The 18,142-nt window shown below is 32.2% G+C and overlaps 3 protein-coding genes across 3 annotated transcripts; 2 read left to right on the top strand and 1 right to left on the bottom strand.

Moving 5' to 3' along the window:
• Positions 1-310: 310 nt before the first annotated feature.
• On the top strand, positions 311-3,689 carry PWP2 (periodic tryptophan protein 2). The gene is made up of 7 exons (XM_079073772.1): positions 311-1,554; positions 1,633-1,884; positions 1,957-2,049; positions 2,131-2,502; positions 2,583-2,927; positions 3,029-3,256; positions 3,369-3,689. The coding sequence occupies exons 1-7, from the start codon at positions 376-378 to the stop codon at positions 3,537-3,539; spliced, it is 2,640 nt and encodes an 879-aa protein (XP_078929898.1). The 5' UTR covers positions 311-375; the 3' UTR covers positions 3,540-3,689.
• Positions 3,690-6,034: 2,345 nt separating this feature from the next.
• Positions 6,035-9,905, top strand: LOC145140105 (WD repeat protein). Its single transcript, XM_079073720.1, has 12 exons — positions 6,035-6,175; positions 6,489-6,593; positions 6,702-6,817; positions 6,930-7,084; positions 7,160-7,248; positions 7,331-7,823; positions 7,921-7,989; positions 8,092-8,318; positions 8,404-8,486; positions 9,027-9,138; positions 9,303-9,377; positions 9,459-9,905. Exons 1-12 carry the CDS (start codon positions 6,086-6,088, stop codon positions 9,651-9,653), a joined length of 1,809 nt encoding a protein of 602 aa, XP_078929846.1. The 5' UTR covers positions 6,035-6,085; the 3' UTR covers positions 9,654-9,905.
• Positions 9,906-15,087: 5,182 nt separating this feature from the next.
• LEA7 (Late embryogenesis abundant protein (LEA) family protein) lies at positions 15,088-15,902 on the bottom strand. Its single transcript, XM_079042101.1, has one exon. The coding sequence runs from the start codon at positions 15,832-15,834 to the stop codon at positions 15,325-15,327; it is 510 nt and encodes a 169-aa protein (XP_078898227.1). The 5' UTR covers positions 15,835-15,902; the 3' UTR covers positions 15,088-15,324.
• Between the last annotated feature and the right edge of the window lie 2,240 nt (positions 15,903-18,142).

The following is an 18,142-nucleotide window of genomic DNA, read 5'->3' as shown; positions in this document are numbered from 1 at the left end:
GTTATTTTTGTGGACCAAATCAGAAGTGTGGGATATATCATACGCATATCAAACACCCCTGATCGGACCGAGTCAAACAAATACATCCAGACCCGTTCAATACCAACACCAACTTAGACAACTGCAAAACAAACCAAATTTTTTTTTACACATTTATGAAAATGATTCTCATTACGGCTGGGATAAAAAATGTGAAAATTATTTGAGGGGCCTATCGTGCAAGTTAGGGTTTAGTTTAGGGATTACATGCATAATTCGTTATTTAGTTTGTTGACGTCACCAATATTTGACGACTAGGGTTTAAGAACAGAGCACCATTACTTTGGTGAAGCGCCGGGAAACATTTCGTAGTCTTCAAGCTCCCGAAGCTTTACCATGAACTACAGGTTTCAGAACCTCCTCGGAGCTCCATACAGGGGCGGGAATGCCATTGTCGTCAACAACACACTTCTTATATCACCAGTTGGCAATCGTATCTCTGTAACAGACCTCGTGAAATCAGAAACTATAACTCTTCCTTGTCAAGCCTCCTCAAACATATCCAGAATTGCTGCCTCTCCTGACGGCGTATTCCTTCTCGCCGTTGATGACAACTCCCGCTGCCTCTTCATCAACCTACGTCGCCGTGCTGTACTTCATCGCATCGCCTTTAAGAATCCCGTGGCATCCGCGAAGTTTAGCCCGGATGGCTCGTTCATCGCTGTCGCCTCCGGCAAGTTAGTTCAAATATGGAGATCCCCGGGGTTCAAGAAGGAGTTTTTCCCGTTCGAGTTGGTAAAAACTTTCGCTAATTGTAATGATAAAGTTACTGCACTTGATTGGAGTCCTGATTCAGAGTATTTGTTGGCTGGTTCGAAGGATTTGACGGTTAGGCTTTTTTGTCTGAAGAAATTAAGTGGTTCAAACAAACCTTTTCTGTTTTTAGGTCATAGAGATATTATCGTAGGTGCATTTTTTGGTATTGAGAAGAAAACGAAACAAGTTTCTAGGGCTTACACTGTATCACGCGATGGCGCAATTTTTAGCTGGAGTTATACGGCGAAAGATGAAACACCAGATGAAATACCTTCACCTGGCACTCCTGAACAAACCATGGAAGTGGAGCAAACTAGTAATGCGAAGAAAAGAAAGAATGCCCACGCCATTATTGATGAAGAAACTTCCACTTTGTTGCATACAGCAAAGTGGGAATTGTCTAAGAAGAATTTCTTTATGCAAACCCCAGCAAAGCTAACATCCTGCGATTATCACAGAGGTTTGGAGATCGTGGTAGTTGGATTCTCAAATGGTGTTTTTGGCCTATATCAGATGCCTGATTTTGTTTGTATACACTTGTTATCTATATCTAGAGAGAAGATCACAACTGCTACTTTTAATGATCTTGGAAACTGGTTAACATTTGGCTGTGCTAGACTTGGACAATTGCTTGTGTGGGAGTGGAAGTCCGAAAGCTATATATTGAAGCAACAAGGACATTACTTTGATGTCAACACTCTTGCATATTCCCCCGATTCACAGCTCTTAGCTACTGGTGCAGATGATAATAAAATCAAGGTAAGTTACTTTCAAGATACAATCTCTTATACATTACAACAACATGTATGTTTACAGATCTTTGTTTGGTTGTTACAGGTCTGGACTGTGTCATCAGGCTTCTGTTTTGTGACTTTTTCTGAGCATACAAATGCAGTTACTGCACTTCATTTCATGGCTAGCAACCATTGTTTACTGAGTGCATCCCTTGATGGAACTGTTCGCGCTTGGGATCTGTTCCGGTATCGTAATTTTAGGACATTCACTACCCCTTCTTCTAGACAGTTTGTTTCTTTAGCATCAGACCAAAGTGGTGAAGTGATTTGTGCAGGAACGCTCGATTCATTTGAGGTAATAAAATTAGAATTGATGTTTAAAAAGTATTTGAGAAAATCTGACATAACATTTTTCTGTTCCTCTTAGATCTTTGTTTGGTCAATGAAAACCGGGCGACTGTTGGATGTTCTAAGTGGACATGAAGGTCCAGTTCATGGATTAATGTTTTCTCCAACAAGTGTAAGTATTTCTCTCTTTATGTCACATATCTATGGTGGTGTATAATATATACTTATTATTTATCTTTTTCATATCCTACAGGCGATTCTTGCATCATCATCATGGGACAGATCTGTTCGTTTATGGGATGTTTTTGATGGAAAAGGTTCAGTAGAAACATTCACTCACACACACGATGTTCTTACAGTTGTTTATCGTCCAGATGGGAAGCAATTAGCTTGCAGCACATTAGATGGACAAATTCATTTCTGGGATCCCATTGATGGCTTGTTAATGTACACCATTGAGGGGCGTAAAGACATTGCTGGAGGACGCCTAATGTCTGATCGTAGGTCAGCAGCCAATTCCACTTCAGGAAAATGCTTCACAACATTATCTTATTCAGCTGATGGAAATTACATTTTAGCTGGTGGAAGCAGCAAATACATCTGTATGTATGATGTCGCTGACCAGGTTAGTTTCTCTTTTTGAAAAAATTATAATAGTAAAATTTTTATTATTAGTAGTAAAAGTGCAAAATGTTATAATTACAGGTATTGCTGCGGAGATTCCAAATAACTCTAAATCTGTCTTTGGATGGAGTTCTTGATGTTTTAAATTCAAAGAACATGACAGATGCTGGTCCTTTGAATTTAATCGATGATGATAACAGCGATGTTGATGATGGTGTTGAGAAACAAACACGGGTCAAGTCGGGTTATGACCTGCCCGGATCTATGCCTAATCGCGGGCGGCCTATTGTACGAACAAAATGCCTACGAATCGCGCCCACGGGCCGTAGTTGGGCAGCTGCAACAACCGAAGGGGTTTTAGTTTACTCCATGGATGATAATTTCATATTTGACCCTACAGATCTTGACATAGACGTCACACCAGAGGTAACAATAACAGTCTTTTCTTCAGATTCAGATAGTGCATTAATATTTTATCCAAACAGATATCATTATCCATTCAGTACACTTTATTCCTTATTTGACAGGCAGTTGAAGCGGCACTTAAGGAAGATCAGCCAAGTAGAGCTTTGATTCTGAGTTTAAGATTAAATGAAGATGAATTGATTAAAAAGTGTATTATTAGTATTGCTCCTGCGGATATAAGAGTGGTGGTTGCATCGGTCCCGTTTAAATATTTAAATAGATTAATCATGGCTTTCGCTGAGCTTCTAGAAAATTGCCCTCATCTGGAGTTTATTCTTCGATGGTGTCAGGTATAATGTTCTGTTGACATCAGTTTTAGTTCAATACATGTCAAATGCAGTACAACCTAGTATTTATGTCTTGTCTTGTGTGAAATGTGATTTTTGTTGTTTGGTTTTGTAGGAGCTTTCTAAATGTCACGGACACTCGATTCAGCAAAACTCGAGGAATTTGCTGCCTGCTCTGAAGTCGTTGCAGAAGGCGATTACAAGGTTACATCAAGATTTAGGAGACACGTGTGCTTCTAATGAGTATTTGCTTCGATATTTATGTTCTACAAGCTCTAAGCCATGAGCTTTATTAAGAGTTGCTAAAATGGCGATTTTGTTATAAAAGCCTTTGGGTACGGATGCTGTTGTAATTTTATTAAGGTGGAATTTTGCTTTTTTTTTTTTGGTTCTGTTTTATAGACGCTTATAAAATATTGTTTGCTATTGGTGTTGATTTTGATATACAAGGAATGACAATCTCAAAAGAATTACAATCTTAAAAGCTAATAGATGTCAAATGAAAAACCTCAATTTTAAAATTTTGCATTATGAGAAAGATTGTTTTATTACGGTCAAACCCTAAAATTTGACCAACTTAATTGAGAAATATGACTGCAAGAAGAGTCAATTACTCAATTACATAGCCGAAGTATTTGCATGTATTTGGTGTATGTTTTACACATCAATTTTTGAGTAAATTACACTAATGGTCCCTATGGTTTGTGGTAATTTGCATGTTTGATCCCTAACTTATTTTTTTAACTTGGAAGGTCCTTACTGTTTGTTTTTGTTGTGCGCTTGGTCCCGTCTTACATAAAAAGACTATTTTGTCATTGATTTTTTTAACTTATTTAAATAAACACACTCTCAACCCCACTTCCACATCACATTACCTTACCTACCACATCTTATTTAAATAAATTAAAAAATCAAGGGCAAAATAGTATTTTTAGGTAAGACAGAGACCAAACGCGCAACAAAAACAAACTGTAGGGACATTCCGAGTTAAAAAAATAAGTTAGAGACCAAACATGCAAATTACCCCAAACCGTAGGGACCATTCGTGTAATTTACTCTCAATTTTTTTATTAATTTAATTTTTAAATACCATATTTGTTTTTTATAAACTTTTAAAATATTATATTTGTCTAAATCCTTACTTTTTAACATTTTATAATAATTTAGAATATTTGTTTTTATTAATTAACTATTTTAACTTTTTTTTTATAAATATAAGTTTAACTATTATTTTTATCCTTTATACACTTTCATTCTATTTTTTCAAATTATTATTTTAATCAAATTTGGTTTTTAAATTATTATTTTATAATTTTAGTTTTTTTGTAGTGTGTAAATTATTATATCCGATTAAAATACTATATTTTTCTAAATTAATATATTATATTAATTCATAACACATTTATGAATAATTTAGTTTCTTTTCTTCAAACTTTTGCTACAAAATTTTGAACACTTTGCTATTTTTGGTATCTCCTCAACTTTTTCGAAGTTTTGTCACAAAAATTTCAACATTTTGCCATTTTTCGTTCCTCCTCAACTTTTTACTATATTAGTTTGTGGAGTTGACTATTTTGGTCCCCCACTTTCGATATTCTCTATTGCTAGCCACAAATGTTTCAACAGTTTGCCACTTTTGATCCCTGGCATTTACCAAATGTAATACCTCTAGGTTTTGCCACATTTGTTTGTGGAGTTGGCGGTTTTAATCATTCACCTTCGATATTCTACTATACGACCCTAATTTTCTCAAAACATTATACACACACAAAATAGAAACAACAAATGAAAAAAAGAACCAAAGAAACACCGAAATATGTAAACATGAAAAAAATCGGACCGCCGGGAAGCGCGGATCACCTTCTATTTATATTAACAAGTGGTAATTTGAAGATGTGTATTTTAGTTTTCACCAACTATTACATAACTAATTTTGATGCTACTAGATAAAAAATTGAAAAATATATTTTTTTTACCGATGGTATTCCATCAGGAAATTACTTCATCTTCAAGATGAGAAACCTTTAACTGTGATGAAGGGAATGACCAAAATGATAAAAATAAGGATTTGAGTACATATGACATTTTGAAAGTTTATAAAAGTACATATGATATGTAGAACTAGACTAATATGATATTTTGATGTTTAAAAATGATTATGATTTTTTATTTTATTTTTAGTTTTTATAATTGTTTGAGATTCAATAGTTCCAAGTAAAAAATTGCAAATATTTTTTTCCTACCCATCTATAACCAATATGGATTTAAGTACACAACTAGAAATAAATTTGTAGTACTTGTTGTAAAAAACAAAATGAACAGATCAATCTATACAATAGAAAATTTAGATTTTTTGGCCAGGTTATTTGGCCTTATTTTAACTTGTTATGAAATGAATACCAATTTGTGGATATATAAATAAGCAAGAAATTCGTTTTGTTGTATAAAATGATAAAACGAAATTTATTTGTTCCATAAATTTATAAGAACATAAAAAGATGTTGTAAAGATAATCTAGCTAATTTATTTAAACTAGAACACATATCGAGCTGCGACGTCTTTGACTCCCTTTTGTTTCGTTTTTTCTGCGTGCGACTCGCCAACACAACAGGTATGAATCGTTTTTTTTTTTTTTTTTTCCCTAATCGGTTCGTTTATTAATCGTCCCACAGTTAGAGACTTTCGTGTTCGGCCCAAATAAGGTTCATATTGTGAGAATGTGGAAATGTGTATTCCGAATCCGGCCCATTAATTAAACCCCTAAGCCAAAACCCTTCCTTTTCTTTTCTTTTCTTGCAACAGGAGTTCTAGGGTTCTTCTCTGTTACTGGTAATGGTGAAAGAGAGAGTAGAAGTTTCGATGTCTTCTTTCACTTCTAAAGGTGAAGTTTTCGCTGCTATACTCCCCGATGGACTCGTCAAAGTAAGTTCCCTCTCTGTTTTTCTCTCTCTATGTGCAGGTCTTAGACCATTTTTGTATGCTATATATGCATAAACCTATTGGAGTTGAACTAAACTTGCTTGATATCCAATTCTGGATATGGTTATGTTTTTTTGAAGGAAATTTGCTTGTATTTGAACAACAGGATGTTTTATTTATGTATAAGATTATTATCAAATGACAAAACCATTGGTGCTTGCTTCATTGTTCTAAATTTGCTGTTAACCTATTCCCAAAAGCTAGATTCTTTACAAAGCTTTGTACCAAGCTAATAAACACCATTTCATGCTTGAAGGTTTGGAACACGAGTGATGGGAGTCAATTAGCAGAATGGAAGCAGTCATATGGAGATTCTGTTGCTCAGTTTTCTTGTATTGCATGTAGCTTTGTGGGAAAGAAGGTAACACAGTGCATTGGAAATCTCAATTCTCACACTCCATTTTTGCCTTAATAGTTTCATACCCGGCTCCATAATCCCTTATTTCTTCTTCTCCCTCTTAATTCTCAGCGCAGAAAAGAAAACAGTACTTGTTTGGTGGCACTGGGAACAGATGATGGTGAAGTCTTCACCATTAATGCCACTTCTGCAGAGTTAAAATGGAAATCTTCTGGACATCATCATAGGTATGCTAGGAAAAATAATAAGATGATCATGATCATAAATTTTCTGATTATTGATGGTTAAAATAACCAAATTTGGAGTAATACCTGAAGCTTAGAACTTTTCTGTATGCAGTAGAATAGCTGCTATTTCTTTTGCAAACAAAGGGCGTAAACTTTGTGCTATAAGTACAGATGGCACAACATGCGAAATGAACTCTGAAACTGGTGAACTGTTAAAAGAAATGAAAATCTCAAAGAAACACATCTCTTCATCTGTATATCTTTCTGGTGAGTCTTCCCAACATATGGTCCTTAAATTATCTTAACTTTTTTCTTCTAACATATGTTTTCCTTTAATGATAGATGATAAAATATTAGCTGCATCAAATACCAAGATCAAAGTTCTCAACTTAGAAGATGGAGAAGAACTAGTTAAATTTTCCACAGATGCCGTATGTTACCACTTTTGTATGTGTGTTTTTAAAGTGATTACTGCAGTTCTGATGACTATATTTTTTTTTGACTTTTCTTTAGGGTCCTGTGAATCATATGTTTATGTTGGATGATACAAACACCATAATTACATCTGTATTTGGTGACAAGAATCTGCACGTGTGGAAAAATGGATCAAGTGGACCTGTTCTATCAATGAGACACCCTCCTTTAGCTATCGAATGCAAGAATGGCTGCAATGAAGATGTTTTAGTGGTACTTTCTGTTTCAGAGTCGGGTATTGCTTATATCTGGAACTTGAAGATTTCATCCACAGAAAATGTAGTTCCAACCAAAATCAAAGTTGAAGGTAGTAAATCTGAAACTGACCCAAATGCTAGTGGAAAAAAGAAGAAAAACAAGGCTTCCATATTGGCTGCAAGGTTGAATTCCATTGATGGTGATGATCGAGTTACAGTTCTTGTTGTTTATGGCTCAATAAACTCTCCTCAGTTCACTTTACTTGATGTCACTAGTCCAGGGGAGGATATTGTCATAGATGATATTCAAGAAAATGGTTTGATTGATGGAAAAGGTACATAAAGTACTAATCTGATATTCTATAGATCCTTTTTTATGGGTTAATTACACAAATAACCAAAAATGGCTAAAACAATCTTACTTCTTCACAGACCAAAAAGATGTAAGGGGAAAGAAACGGGCTGCATCTGATGTAGAAGACTCGGTAAAACCGTATAAATGTAAGCAAAAAGATAGATTCTCTGATTTATTTTGGATATTTTTTATTGTGTTTTTTTGGGTTTATGGAAAGATGAAATTTTGTTTGAATGTTGATGATATAGGTCATGGTGATCCTATGGATGGGGTTCAAATTGATAATGACATTAATGAACCAACCATGGGAGAGAAGTTGGCTAGCTTGAATATAAAGAATGATGACGTGGCACCCAAAGAGAAACAAGAAACGAAGCCTCCTAGTGCTGACTCTGTCCATGTACTTCTTAAACAAGCACTTCATGCAGATGATCGGTCACTTCTTCTTGACTGCTTATTTAGACAAGACGAAAAGGTTAATATTTGATAAGTAATTTTTCAGATGTTAGTTGAATTTTACAAGATTTTTTTTACATGATTGTTTTTGTTTATGTTTTCAGATTATTTCAAACTCAGTTGCTTTCTTGAATCCTTCAGATGTTTTCAAGCTTCTAGAATCTCTCATATCTATGATCCAATCCAGGTGCAATCCACTGTTCCCTTTTAAGAATGTTGAAAATTAGACATGATTACACTATTCTGTTCATTTCCTTTTTGAAATAGTTAATAATATTTTTAAATTGAAATCTATTAGATATGATCAAAATAGCTCATCTAATTTTATTAATAAAAACCATTTAGGAAGTTGTATGCATTTGAATACACTTTGACAAATTTTGACCTGTTTGGCCTTTTTTTAAAACTAATTCTTTTACCCATTTTACCCCTTGTAGATAAAATATTGGGATAATCACAAACATGATCACCATATGATGTGAAATTTCACAAATTGACTGCCTTTTCGACCCATAGCATAAACTATTTCACAATGAGCCAATTGCAAGATTACTTTTTATTGATTAAAAGCTGCAAATAATCTACGAAATTACATCATCATTTCACAATAAGTTATTTGCTAAATGTCAAGTCATATATATGCTGTTCATTTTTTTGAGTATTCTTAAAACAAGCAATTTTATTAAATGAGTCGTAATTTAACAAATAATTGATTGTGTGAGAACAGGGGTACAGTAGTAGCTTGTGCCCTGCCATGGCTTAAAAGTTTACTTCTTCAACATGCAAGCAGCATCATGTCTCAAGAATCATCTCTCATTGCCCTCAACTCATTATATCAGGTATTAACAACTTCACTTATTTTCCTTCCTATTTTATCTCAATTTAGTAATTTTGTCAAAAGTGGGTAACAAACTCTTCCAAAAACATCCCAGAAATTTTGACATTTATTAACCCTTTTTGAAATGATAATAACCTGATTTGAAGTTGGTTGTTATTTGTGTAGCTTATAGAATCTCGAATTTCAACTTTCGATCCTGTGGTCCAACTGTCGAGTTCCCTAGACTTGCTTTACACAAAGGTAAGTTGTAATTTTTTTTTTTTTTTGGATGAATGATGAGTGTTATGCATTTTGTTGAATTTTTATGTTGTTTTTATGCAGACGGTTGATGGAGTGGATGAAGAAGAACGGCCAATGGAACCTATTATATTTGAAGACACGAGTGATGAAGAAGAAGAAAATGGTGAAGAAGCCATGGAAACTGATGATGATGAAGAAGAAGACAATGAAGAACTTGAAGCAATGAGTAATGTTAGTGATCTTGAAGGGAGTGATGATGGCATGCTTGACTACTAAGTTATATAGAAATTCAGATCCGTTATGTTCAATGGGTTTAATGGTTCCCTCCGATAAATACACAAACAGAGTCAGAATTGAACTATTCCTTTATGATTTTACGAGCTGAAGTCATCTTTAAAAAAATTGGCTCATCATACGAAGATTGTATTTTTCGAGACAGACTTTTTAAATTTTTTGTTTTGCGGCTTGAATTTGTATAATCAATTTTGTAGGATTTGTTGGTATAGTATGCAATTTTGGTTACCTTTATTATTTAGATCACATAATGATTTTGATTTGAGTAAAAGGTTTGAAAATTCTACCTTTTAGGTACTTGTATGATATTTTATAGTATGGCCCTTCGAATTCTTGGTTGTTTATTAGGATTTCAATTCGATCGTAATTCCATGTAACAACGATTGAGTATGGCGTATTTTACTTATGATGATCTTTAAACGAAAATGAAAAATCCTTAACACTGGAAAAAAAGGGCCAAACATACAACATTAAGGATTAAACCTTATTTTATAGTAAAAGGGCAATTAAGCAACAACGAACTAGAAGACATGAACATTTCAAACATCAGCCCAAAAGTAACTTATATGGACATAATCCTGAAAAAGCTTGATTTTTTTTATAAGATCATATTTATAATTTTTTATTAATTTTTAGAAAAAAAATATTGTCTTGTAGGTGCAGCTGGTTTGTTATTCAGCAAATAAAAACATTGTTTATTTGAAAAAAAAAAGATGACTTTAATAGAAAAAAAATTAATGCTTAATCTGAACTAGTTTTTATGTAATGAGCTTTGTATTTGATAATCCGATAATTTTTTTTGGCATTTAAGCCGGATTATCCCATATGATACGGACACATTTTTATTATTTCACAACGAACCATAAAAAGTAACAATTTTGAAAGGGCATAAACACCAACTTCCAAAATTCATAATTGGAAATAACACATTAAACAAGTTGAACCACCATTAATGTTTGAAATTGATATTTTGTAATAAACACTAGTTAAAAGTAGAATGTAGAGACGGCAGAAATATATAAAACGAACAAAACTTTAACAAAGTGCTAGAGGGAATTACAAAGGTTGTTTAATAAAGGAGAACAAATCCAACACGACCAATCTACAAAGCCAAGTTTGATCTATGCTTAATCCATCATTTTCGAAGGAGCCACTCTATAGTTCTTGAAACGACGAATTAAGGCCAAACAACGATAAAATCCAGCTCCAAATCACATTCGACGTACTCACAGCCAAAGAAAAGGTCCTCCACATAATCCTTAATCTTGTTACAGAAGCAAAAAAATGAAGGAATACTGAAAATCCCCCTAGTAATCAGATTCACAGTAGTCAGAATTTGATCCACACGAAACAATTAAATTTGAGGGATACCCATTTAACCTACTTGAAGCTTGTGTCACCTGCCCACCAATCCAAATCCGAAATGATTGTCTCAAGGGACTTGACTTTGCACACTTCAGAACTATCTCCCAACCACATGTAGCATATCAACAATCTCTGTAAAACGAAAACTAACCAGCAAAACATATAACTCCTCCAACTGGCTGGTTTCTATGCCCCCCCTCCTTGAGTTTCTGCACCATACCCACATATGTTGAAAATCTGCATCAGCCGTTGACCCAATCATGTTCGAGACCAAACAATTTTTATTGGATTCCTCCACATAAATATTAGACAATGTTTTGAAAACCAGTACGAACCGCCTGGTCCAACTGTTTGGACCGCAAATCGGAAAAGAGAACGGTTTAACTAGTAGCAATTTTATGTCTATTTCTGGATCAAAATGAACTGGCTTCATAAAAACCCAGTTAAATTAAACCGTTAAAACCCGATTGAACCGGTTAAATTGAAAAAGTTAAGAACAAACTTTGATAAACTTTGATGGTCTTTTTCATATAAATTTAGATATCGTTGTGTACATCTTTTGTTTGATTCTCATTTACAGATCTTTTTTTTGCTATTTCAGAATATGAATATGAAAACCTTTTGAATATGAGACATTCCGTTAATATTTAACTTGATTTTTAATGTCCATATGTTATATAGCCTCAAAATGACAATAACTCATTTGTATTGAAGCTTTGATAAATTTTTATCTATAGCTTAAATGACAAAAAGACGTGGTTTTCTTACAAAAATGATATTTTAACGTGTTTATATTCATTTAAAATTATATTTTTTTTATATTATAAACATAAATGATATTTTAATGTGTTTGTATCCATTTAAAATTATATTTTTTTTATATTATATTTTATGTATATTGAATTGATATAATATATGTATGTAATTATACTTTTTTGATATATATATATATATATATATATATATATATATATATATATATATATATATATATATATATATATATATATATATATATATATATATATATATATATAGAGCTAGGTTCATTTGTTTAAACTAATTATTGTGTTATTGTATGCATAAATGTGGGCCAATTAAAATTTAAAATAAAAATAAATAATTAAATAAATAAATAAGGGTAAATATGTAATTTGATAATTAGTTTCCACAAATAATAGCCTATAATTATGGTAACCATTGACTTAGCTACCTAGGTTTTTTCCATCCCTTTTTAAAACCACAATGACGAATTAAAGGGGTGTTTTGGCTCGGTGACTCTTTGTGTTCGTTCTCCCATCGTCGGCAGCCCCAAAAACAACAGCGGCAGTGGCGGTCGACAGACAAGAAATCGCATGTAGTAAGGGATGGTCAATCGATCTCCGGAGGACTCCTCCTTCGTTCATCTGCTTCGTCACCAGTGATCACAAATCAACAGCGGGAGAAGAATCGATCGACAGAAGACGGTAAGAGATTTCATCTTTTCTCTTTTCTCTTTTCTCTTTTCCTTTTTTTTGTTCCAGCAGTCTCTAGTTGTTCTTGTTTGGGTTGATTTGAAAGAAACGAAGGTAGGAAGGGATGGTTGGAAGGTGGTTCGGTGGAGGCAGGGAAGAAGAACCGAAATCAGATGGGTGTTTGGATTGAGGCTGTGAAATCAATGGGCAAGCAGAAGAAGAAACAAAGGTTTTTTTTTCTTTTTGTGTTCAACTAACATCCTATTTGATCGTATCTGTGAGTAAAACTGTCTTCTAGATTCATGTGGCCTCTAACATCCTATTTCAAGGTTGTTCGCACACCAAATTAGTATGTATTCTTATTTCTGTGCTGGTCCTATGTTTGAATTCATATCAGATGTCACGTGTTCTCTATCTTAATGAGATGCTTGGTTACTTCTCAGGATCTTGTGTGGCTGTTTGTCCATTGTTTGATTTTCTTGTGTGAAATCAATGATAAAGATGATGACTTGATGAGGGCATTTATGTCAAAATAAATTTTTTTTTTTAATGGAGTCTGATGTATGATGATAAAAGAGGCAAATTTGGTCTAAAAGGTTGAACTCTATCCTAAAGGTATGAGTTCTGAACATGTCAATTGCTCTAAAAGGTACAGTTTGTTCTTGACTAGTTTTTTGGCTGCATTTTATGAATTGATTATATTTCAATTTATGTTTTTTTTTTCTAATTTAACACTTCATTATGTGGACAGTGCAGGATCTTGACAAGGTTGAATTCTGAAAAGGTATCAAGTATGTTTATGTAGATGATTCAATGGATGATATTAGTGAGATTCTAATTCTATTGGAATGGAATCACGAATACCAATTATGTTGGAATGGAATCACGAATTCCAATTCTGTTGGAATCACAAAAGTTGATGCTTGAAGAACGGACCACAAAATTGAAACGGACCACATTATTCTTTTAGAATGTATTAGTAGTTGTTAGATTTTGATGTTTTCTTTCCCGTTTTGAAAGTTTTTTTAGTTTTATTCTTTAACAATAAATGTATTTCTTAGCAATTGTTACATGTATTCTATAAGAATTAATATAATTTTTGTTTTAATTCTTCAATTGCTGGTTCGAGAATTTGTTATTCTACAAGAAAAATATGTTCAAGAATATTTTTATTATTTTATGGTTCAAGAATTTTTTTATTTTTGAATATATTCAAACATATTCTGTCAGAATGTCCGAATTAAAAACCTAATAATTAGTAAAATCAGATTTTTAAAATTAATAGAATCTATGATCCCTTAAAATATATAAACTTCCTTTATTAAATCTATGTTAATTGACTAAAATACCCTTCTAGTTAAACTAGATGATATTTTTCGATTATTTTTAATTCAATAATATGTATTAATCACTTTCTTAAAATAAGTAAAATGATTAGCCAATATTTATGCATACAATAACACAATAATTAGTTTGAATAGAATAATCTAGGCCTATATATATATATATATATATATATATATATATATATATATATATATATATATATATATATATATATATATATATATATGAAAATAAAAGAACATATAAATTCTAAAAACCAAAAACCAAATCATCCCGACAGTCAAAATGGGATGACTGTTAGACTAAACAAGTGGATTTTAAAACACTAACTAGAATTTTACTTGCCGCACGTTGCGGCAGCAATAATGGATTTAAGTAGAATAACTAATTTAGTAGCAATACAAGTTAGAAGGATTTAAGTTGTCAAACCACAAAAGTCATGAACCAAATCCATGCATAGAAACTTAGGAGGACTTAAGTTGCCACATGCCAAGAACAATGCTTAAAATAAACACGTAAATGTTTTATAGATAAAACTGGTATATAGAAAAATCAGACGAGTAGATCATATATAGTACGAGGGGAGAAACTTTTTTAAAGTCTAGGGGTAAAAGTGATTTTTTTTAAAGTTGAGGGATCGTAACTATATAAAAAAGCAGATTATATATATAGAAAATCAAAAAGGTAGAAAAGACAATTTAGAATGTTCTTCAAAGGGGTAAAAGTGTAATTTTGAAAAGTACAAGGTATAAAGTGTCCTTTTTCAAATTAATGGGAAAAAGTAACAGCAAAGAAAATGTAGGGACTAAATGGTGAAAAGCAAACTTTTTAGTATAGATATAATATTAACTATTAAGAGAACGTATCTTCATCTTTCCAAAATAAAATTGTCCCCCAAGCCAACCACACTTTCGAAAAGATTATCAAGAGAGATCCCAAGCTTTTCAAAATCGAAATTAATATTCAAGATATTAGGCCAAACTTTCATAATCGTTTTTGGCAATAGGCTTCCCATCCACAAGGGAAATCCTATGAATTGTCCTCGTGCATTTGAACCAAAGAAGCGAAGAACATTGCCATCCGCCTTCAGCCTCCCTCACCATTTAGCAAGACCATTTTAGCCCTATTTTTGTATGACGATATCATAAGAAACGCAAAATTACTTTGAAGACATGTTCTGAAATACTCTTTACAGTTTTATGGGTGCAATATTGCCAAGATAAAAACATAATAAATTACTATGAGGAAAATTTTATAGAAAATCAAAAGCCATTTATAGAAAATCCTCACTTTATTTGCGATGTGAAGTATCGAGAACTATGAGGACACCAAGGTGGTAAGACATACGTATATGATCACACCAGTATTCTCTATACATACACCCACCAACCTAACATTAAAAAAAAACAAACGAAAGGGAACAATAAAAACCATCCCTCGAGACAACTAAAAACGCAATATAATACCACACCACCACCATTCAACGTCTAGTAGTTGGTCCTCCGGGTGGTGGTGGTGGTAGTATCAAGGCCACCGGTAGTGCCAGTGGTGTGCTTATCACCACCTTCATCCTCCCCGAATCCAAGAGTACTCTTCACGGCTTCCGCAGCACCTTGAGCCATACTCTTCACCTGCTCTCCAGTCCTCTGCATCACCCCTCCGGTCTTCTCTTTTCCACTCTCTGCAGTTTCTTTAGTCCACTGTGCTGTATCCGAGGCTTTGTCCTTGGTGGCTTGACCAATCTGCGACGCCTTGTCCTTCGTGGCTTGACCCATTTCCGACGCCTTGTTCCTCGCAGCTCCGGCCTTATCTGACACGTAGCTTCCGGTCTGGTCTGTGGACTCTTTGGTCCGGTTCCAGGCAGCTCCCGCCGTGTCGGACGTCTTGTCTTTCCCTTGCTGCGCCTTGTCCCTCATTGTCCCCATCATCTGACCGGTCTTCTCCTCGGTTCGGCCTTTGACTTCGCCGGCTCTGTACTGCTGATCGTGAGACGCCATTCTTGAAGTGAGTTTTCGGTTGATCGGAAAACTTTTGAGTGTGTGTGTGTTTTTTTTTTCTGTGAGAATTTGTGTAATTCAAAGATGATTTAGTAAGCAGGAGAACAGTCGGTTTATATAGAGATGCATGTGAGTTGAGTGCGTGACACGTGTATTTAGCATTCGACGCGTGTCATGGTTACGTGCCCTCTTAAATCATTTTTATTTTTTAACGGTTAGGCCTCCTCGATGTCTCATCTTTTCTCGCAATTAATAAAAAAAGTTAAATATTCTTTTGCATACGAATCTTCAGTACGTTTTTTTTTTCTTCCTCTAAGTATATATGTGATAAAGTGATATTATATGCCTAATAATGTTTATGTTTACGAAAATTTATATATAACTTAGAGATATAAAGAAAATGAGTACGTTTATTGTATTACGCAGTGACTTTTAAAACTACAAAAAAATCGTTTATATTAGGATGAATTTATTTTGACAAGTTTGATTGAACATACATAATTCAAAATAATTTTTTAGATAATTGACATATACTTTATAAGATATCTGGTGAAAATCTTTTTTATAAAATGGAACATGATTTAGAACAGAAAAATCTTGAAACTTAGAAAAATCGTAGAAACATTTTTTTTATGGGAATCTTTTGACTTCATGATTCATCTGAAATTTTAAAGTTAAGATATCTACAAAGACTAATATTATAAAAGTCCTAAATTTTTAACGCGTAATTGGAAAAAACAATAATATTTTTTTTATTATTGCTATGGCCACAACTTTCTCGCATGATTATTACTCTAGCCCACTTAACGAGTTTCATTGTTAACTTGGTTAAATTTTTTGCAAAATCAGTCCTAAAAAGTTCAAATTTAGTCCCTGAGGTTTGCAAAAATTACACCACATGGTTTTTTAACTTTATTTTTCATTTTTTATATACTTTATTTATTTTCGGTTTTTTTATAAATATATATACATTTTTTATTTTCTTTTTTTATATACTTTATTTATTTTCATTTTTTAACTTTATATTTCAACAATTTGATTTTTTTACCTTTTATACCTTTTGTTTTCTATTTTTTTCTATCTTAGTTATTTATGGTTTTTCTAATGTTTTTATTTATTTTGATTCAAGTAAACGAACTCGAATTTAATATAAATTACTATAACAAATTTTTTATAGAGACCGATTAGTATTATTATTATTATTATTATTATTATTTTCTTTTAGTCTATTATCAAATTGAAAAATATTATCTTGAAAAACTATTGATATCACATATAAAAATATGATTTAATTTCCAAGTTATATAACACATTGAAACACTAATTCTCAATAAACAAGCTAATTTTTTTTTTAATTTTCAATTTTTCGTAACATAAATATAATAGCACTAAAGAAAAAAAGTAAAAAGAAAATAAGTTGGACCGAAATTACAAATATAAACATAACAAATTTATTTACTTGAATAAAAATAAAAAAATTACAAAAACTATAAATTATATAAATTGTAATATAATCTAATATATTAATACATTTTATATTTTTTGAAAAAGGTCAATAAAAAGTTAAAAATACAAAAAAATAAAAACAAATAATTGGAAAACAAATAAGAAAAAAATAAAAAAAAAGATTAAAAAATTAAAATATAATATGAAAAGAAATATGAAAAAAAAAAACTAAAAAAAAAACTCTAATATACTTTATATATACACTATAAAATAGAAAAAAAGGTAAAAAGGTAAAAAAAAAATCAAATTGATGAAAAATAAAGTTAAAAAATGAAAATAAATAAAGTATATACAAAAACGAAAATAAAAAACGTATATATATTTATAAAAAAACCGAAAATAAATAAAGTATACAAAAAACGAAAAATAAAGTTAAAAAACCATATGGTGTAATTTTTTGCAAACCCCAGGAACCAAATTTGATCTTTTGGGACTGATTTTGCAAAAAAAAATTAACCAAGTTATCCATGAAACTCGTTAAATGGGCTAGAGTGATAATTCTGCGACAAAGTTGTGGCCATAGCAATAATAAAAAAAATATTAGGGTTTTTTCCAATTACGGATTAAAAGTTTAGGGCTTTTATAATATTAGTCCTATCTACAATGCATTAAACTTATTAGAGTTTAATGGATTGATACATCATCATTTTACTTTTTATACAACTTTATATTAATTTTTCTACAATGCATTGAACTTTATAAAGTTCAATGAAATATATTTTTAATAGTTAAAAGGTTTCATTTTTCCATTGAAGAGTTCAATGGACATTGAACTTCACATCCATTGAATGCCAACATGACA

This window comes from Lactuca virosa, chromosome 1 (genome assembly GCF_052849685.1).
Source record: "Lactuca virosa cultivar CGN04683 chromosome 1, Lactuca_virosa_CGN04683_v6, whole genome shotgun sequence".
NCBI classification, from domain to species: domain Eukaryota; kingdom Viridiplantae; phylum Streptophyta; class Magnoliopsida; order Asterales; family Asteraceae; genus Lactuca; species Lactuca virosa.
The sequence above is the reverse complement of the archived record's forward strand: the minus strand, read 5'-3'. Positions and strand labels throughout refer to the sequence as shown.

What these genes read in the sequence shown, in the direction of transcription:
- PWP2 (XM_079073772.1), top strand. Translation starts at nt 376, where the DNA reads ATGAACTACAGGTTTCAGAACCTCCTCGGAGCTCCATACAGGGGCGGG. An exon ending in GAACGCTCGATTCATTTGAG is followed by an intron (nt 1,885 to 1,956) that starts GTAATAAAATTA and finishes TGTTCCTCTTAG; the next exon opens with ATCTTTGTTTGGTCAATGAA. An exon ending in TGTATGATGTCGCTGACCAG is followed by an intron (nt 2,503 to 2,582) that starts GTTAGTTTCTCT and finishes TTATAATTACAG; the next exon opens with GTATTGCTGCGGAGATTCCA.
- LOC145140105 (XM_079073720.1), top strand. Translation starts at nt 6,086, where the DNA reads ATGGTGAAAGAGAGAGTAGAAGTTTCGATGTCTTCTTTCACTTCTAAA. An exon ending in TCCCCGATGGACTCGTCAAA is followed by an intron (nt 6,176 to 6,488) that starts GTAAGTTCCCTC and finishes TCATGCTTGAAG; the next exon opens with GTTTGGAACACGAGTGATGG. An exon ending in CTCGGTAAAACCGTATAAAT is followed by an intron (nt 7,990 to 8,091) that starts GTAAGCAAAAAG and finishes TTGATGATATAG; the next exon opens with GTCATGGTGATCCTATGGAT.
- LEA7 (XM_079042101.1), bottom strand. Translation starts at nt 15,834, where the DNA reads ATGGCGTCTCACGATCAGCAGTACAGAGCCGGCGAAGTCAAAGGCCGA.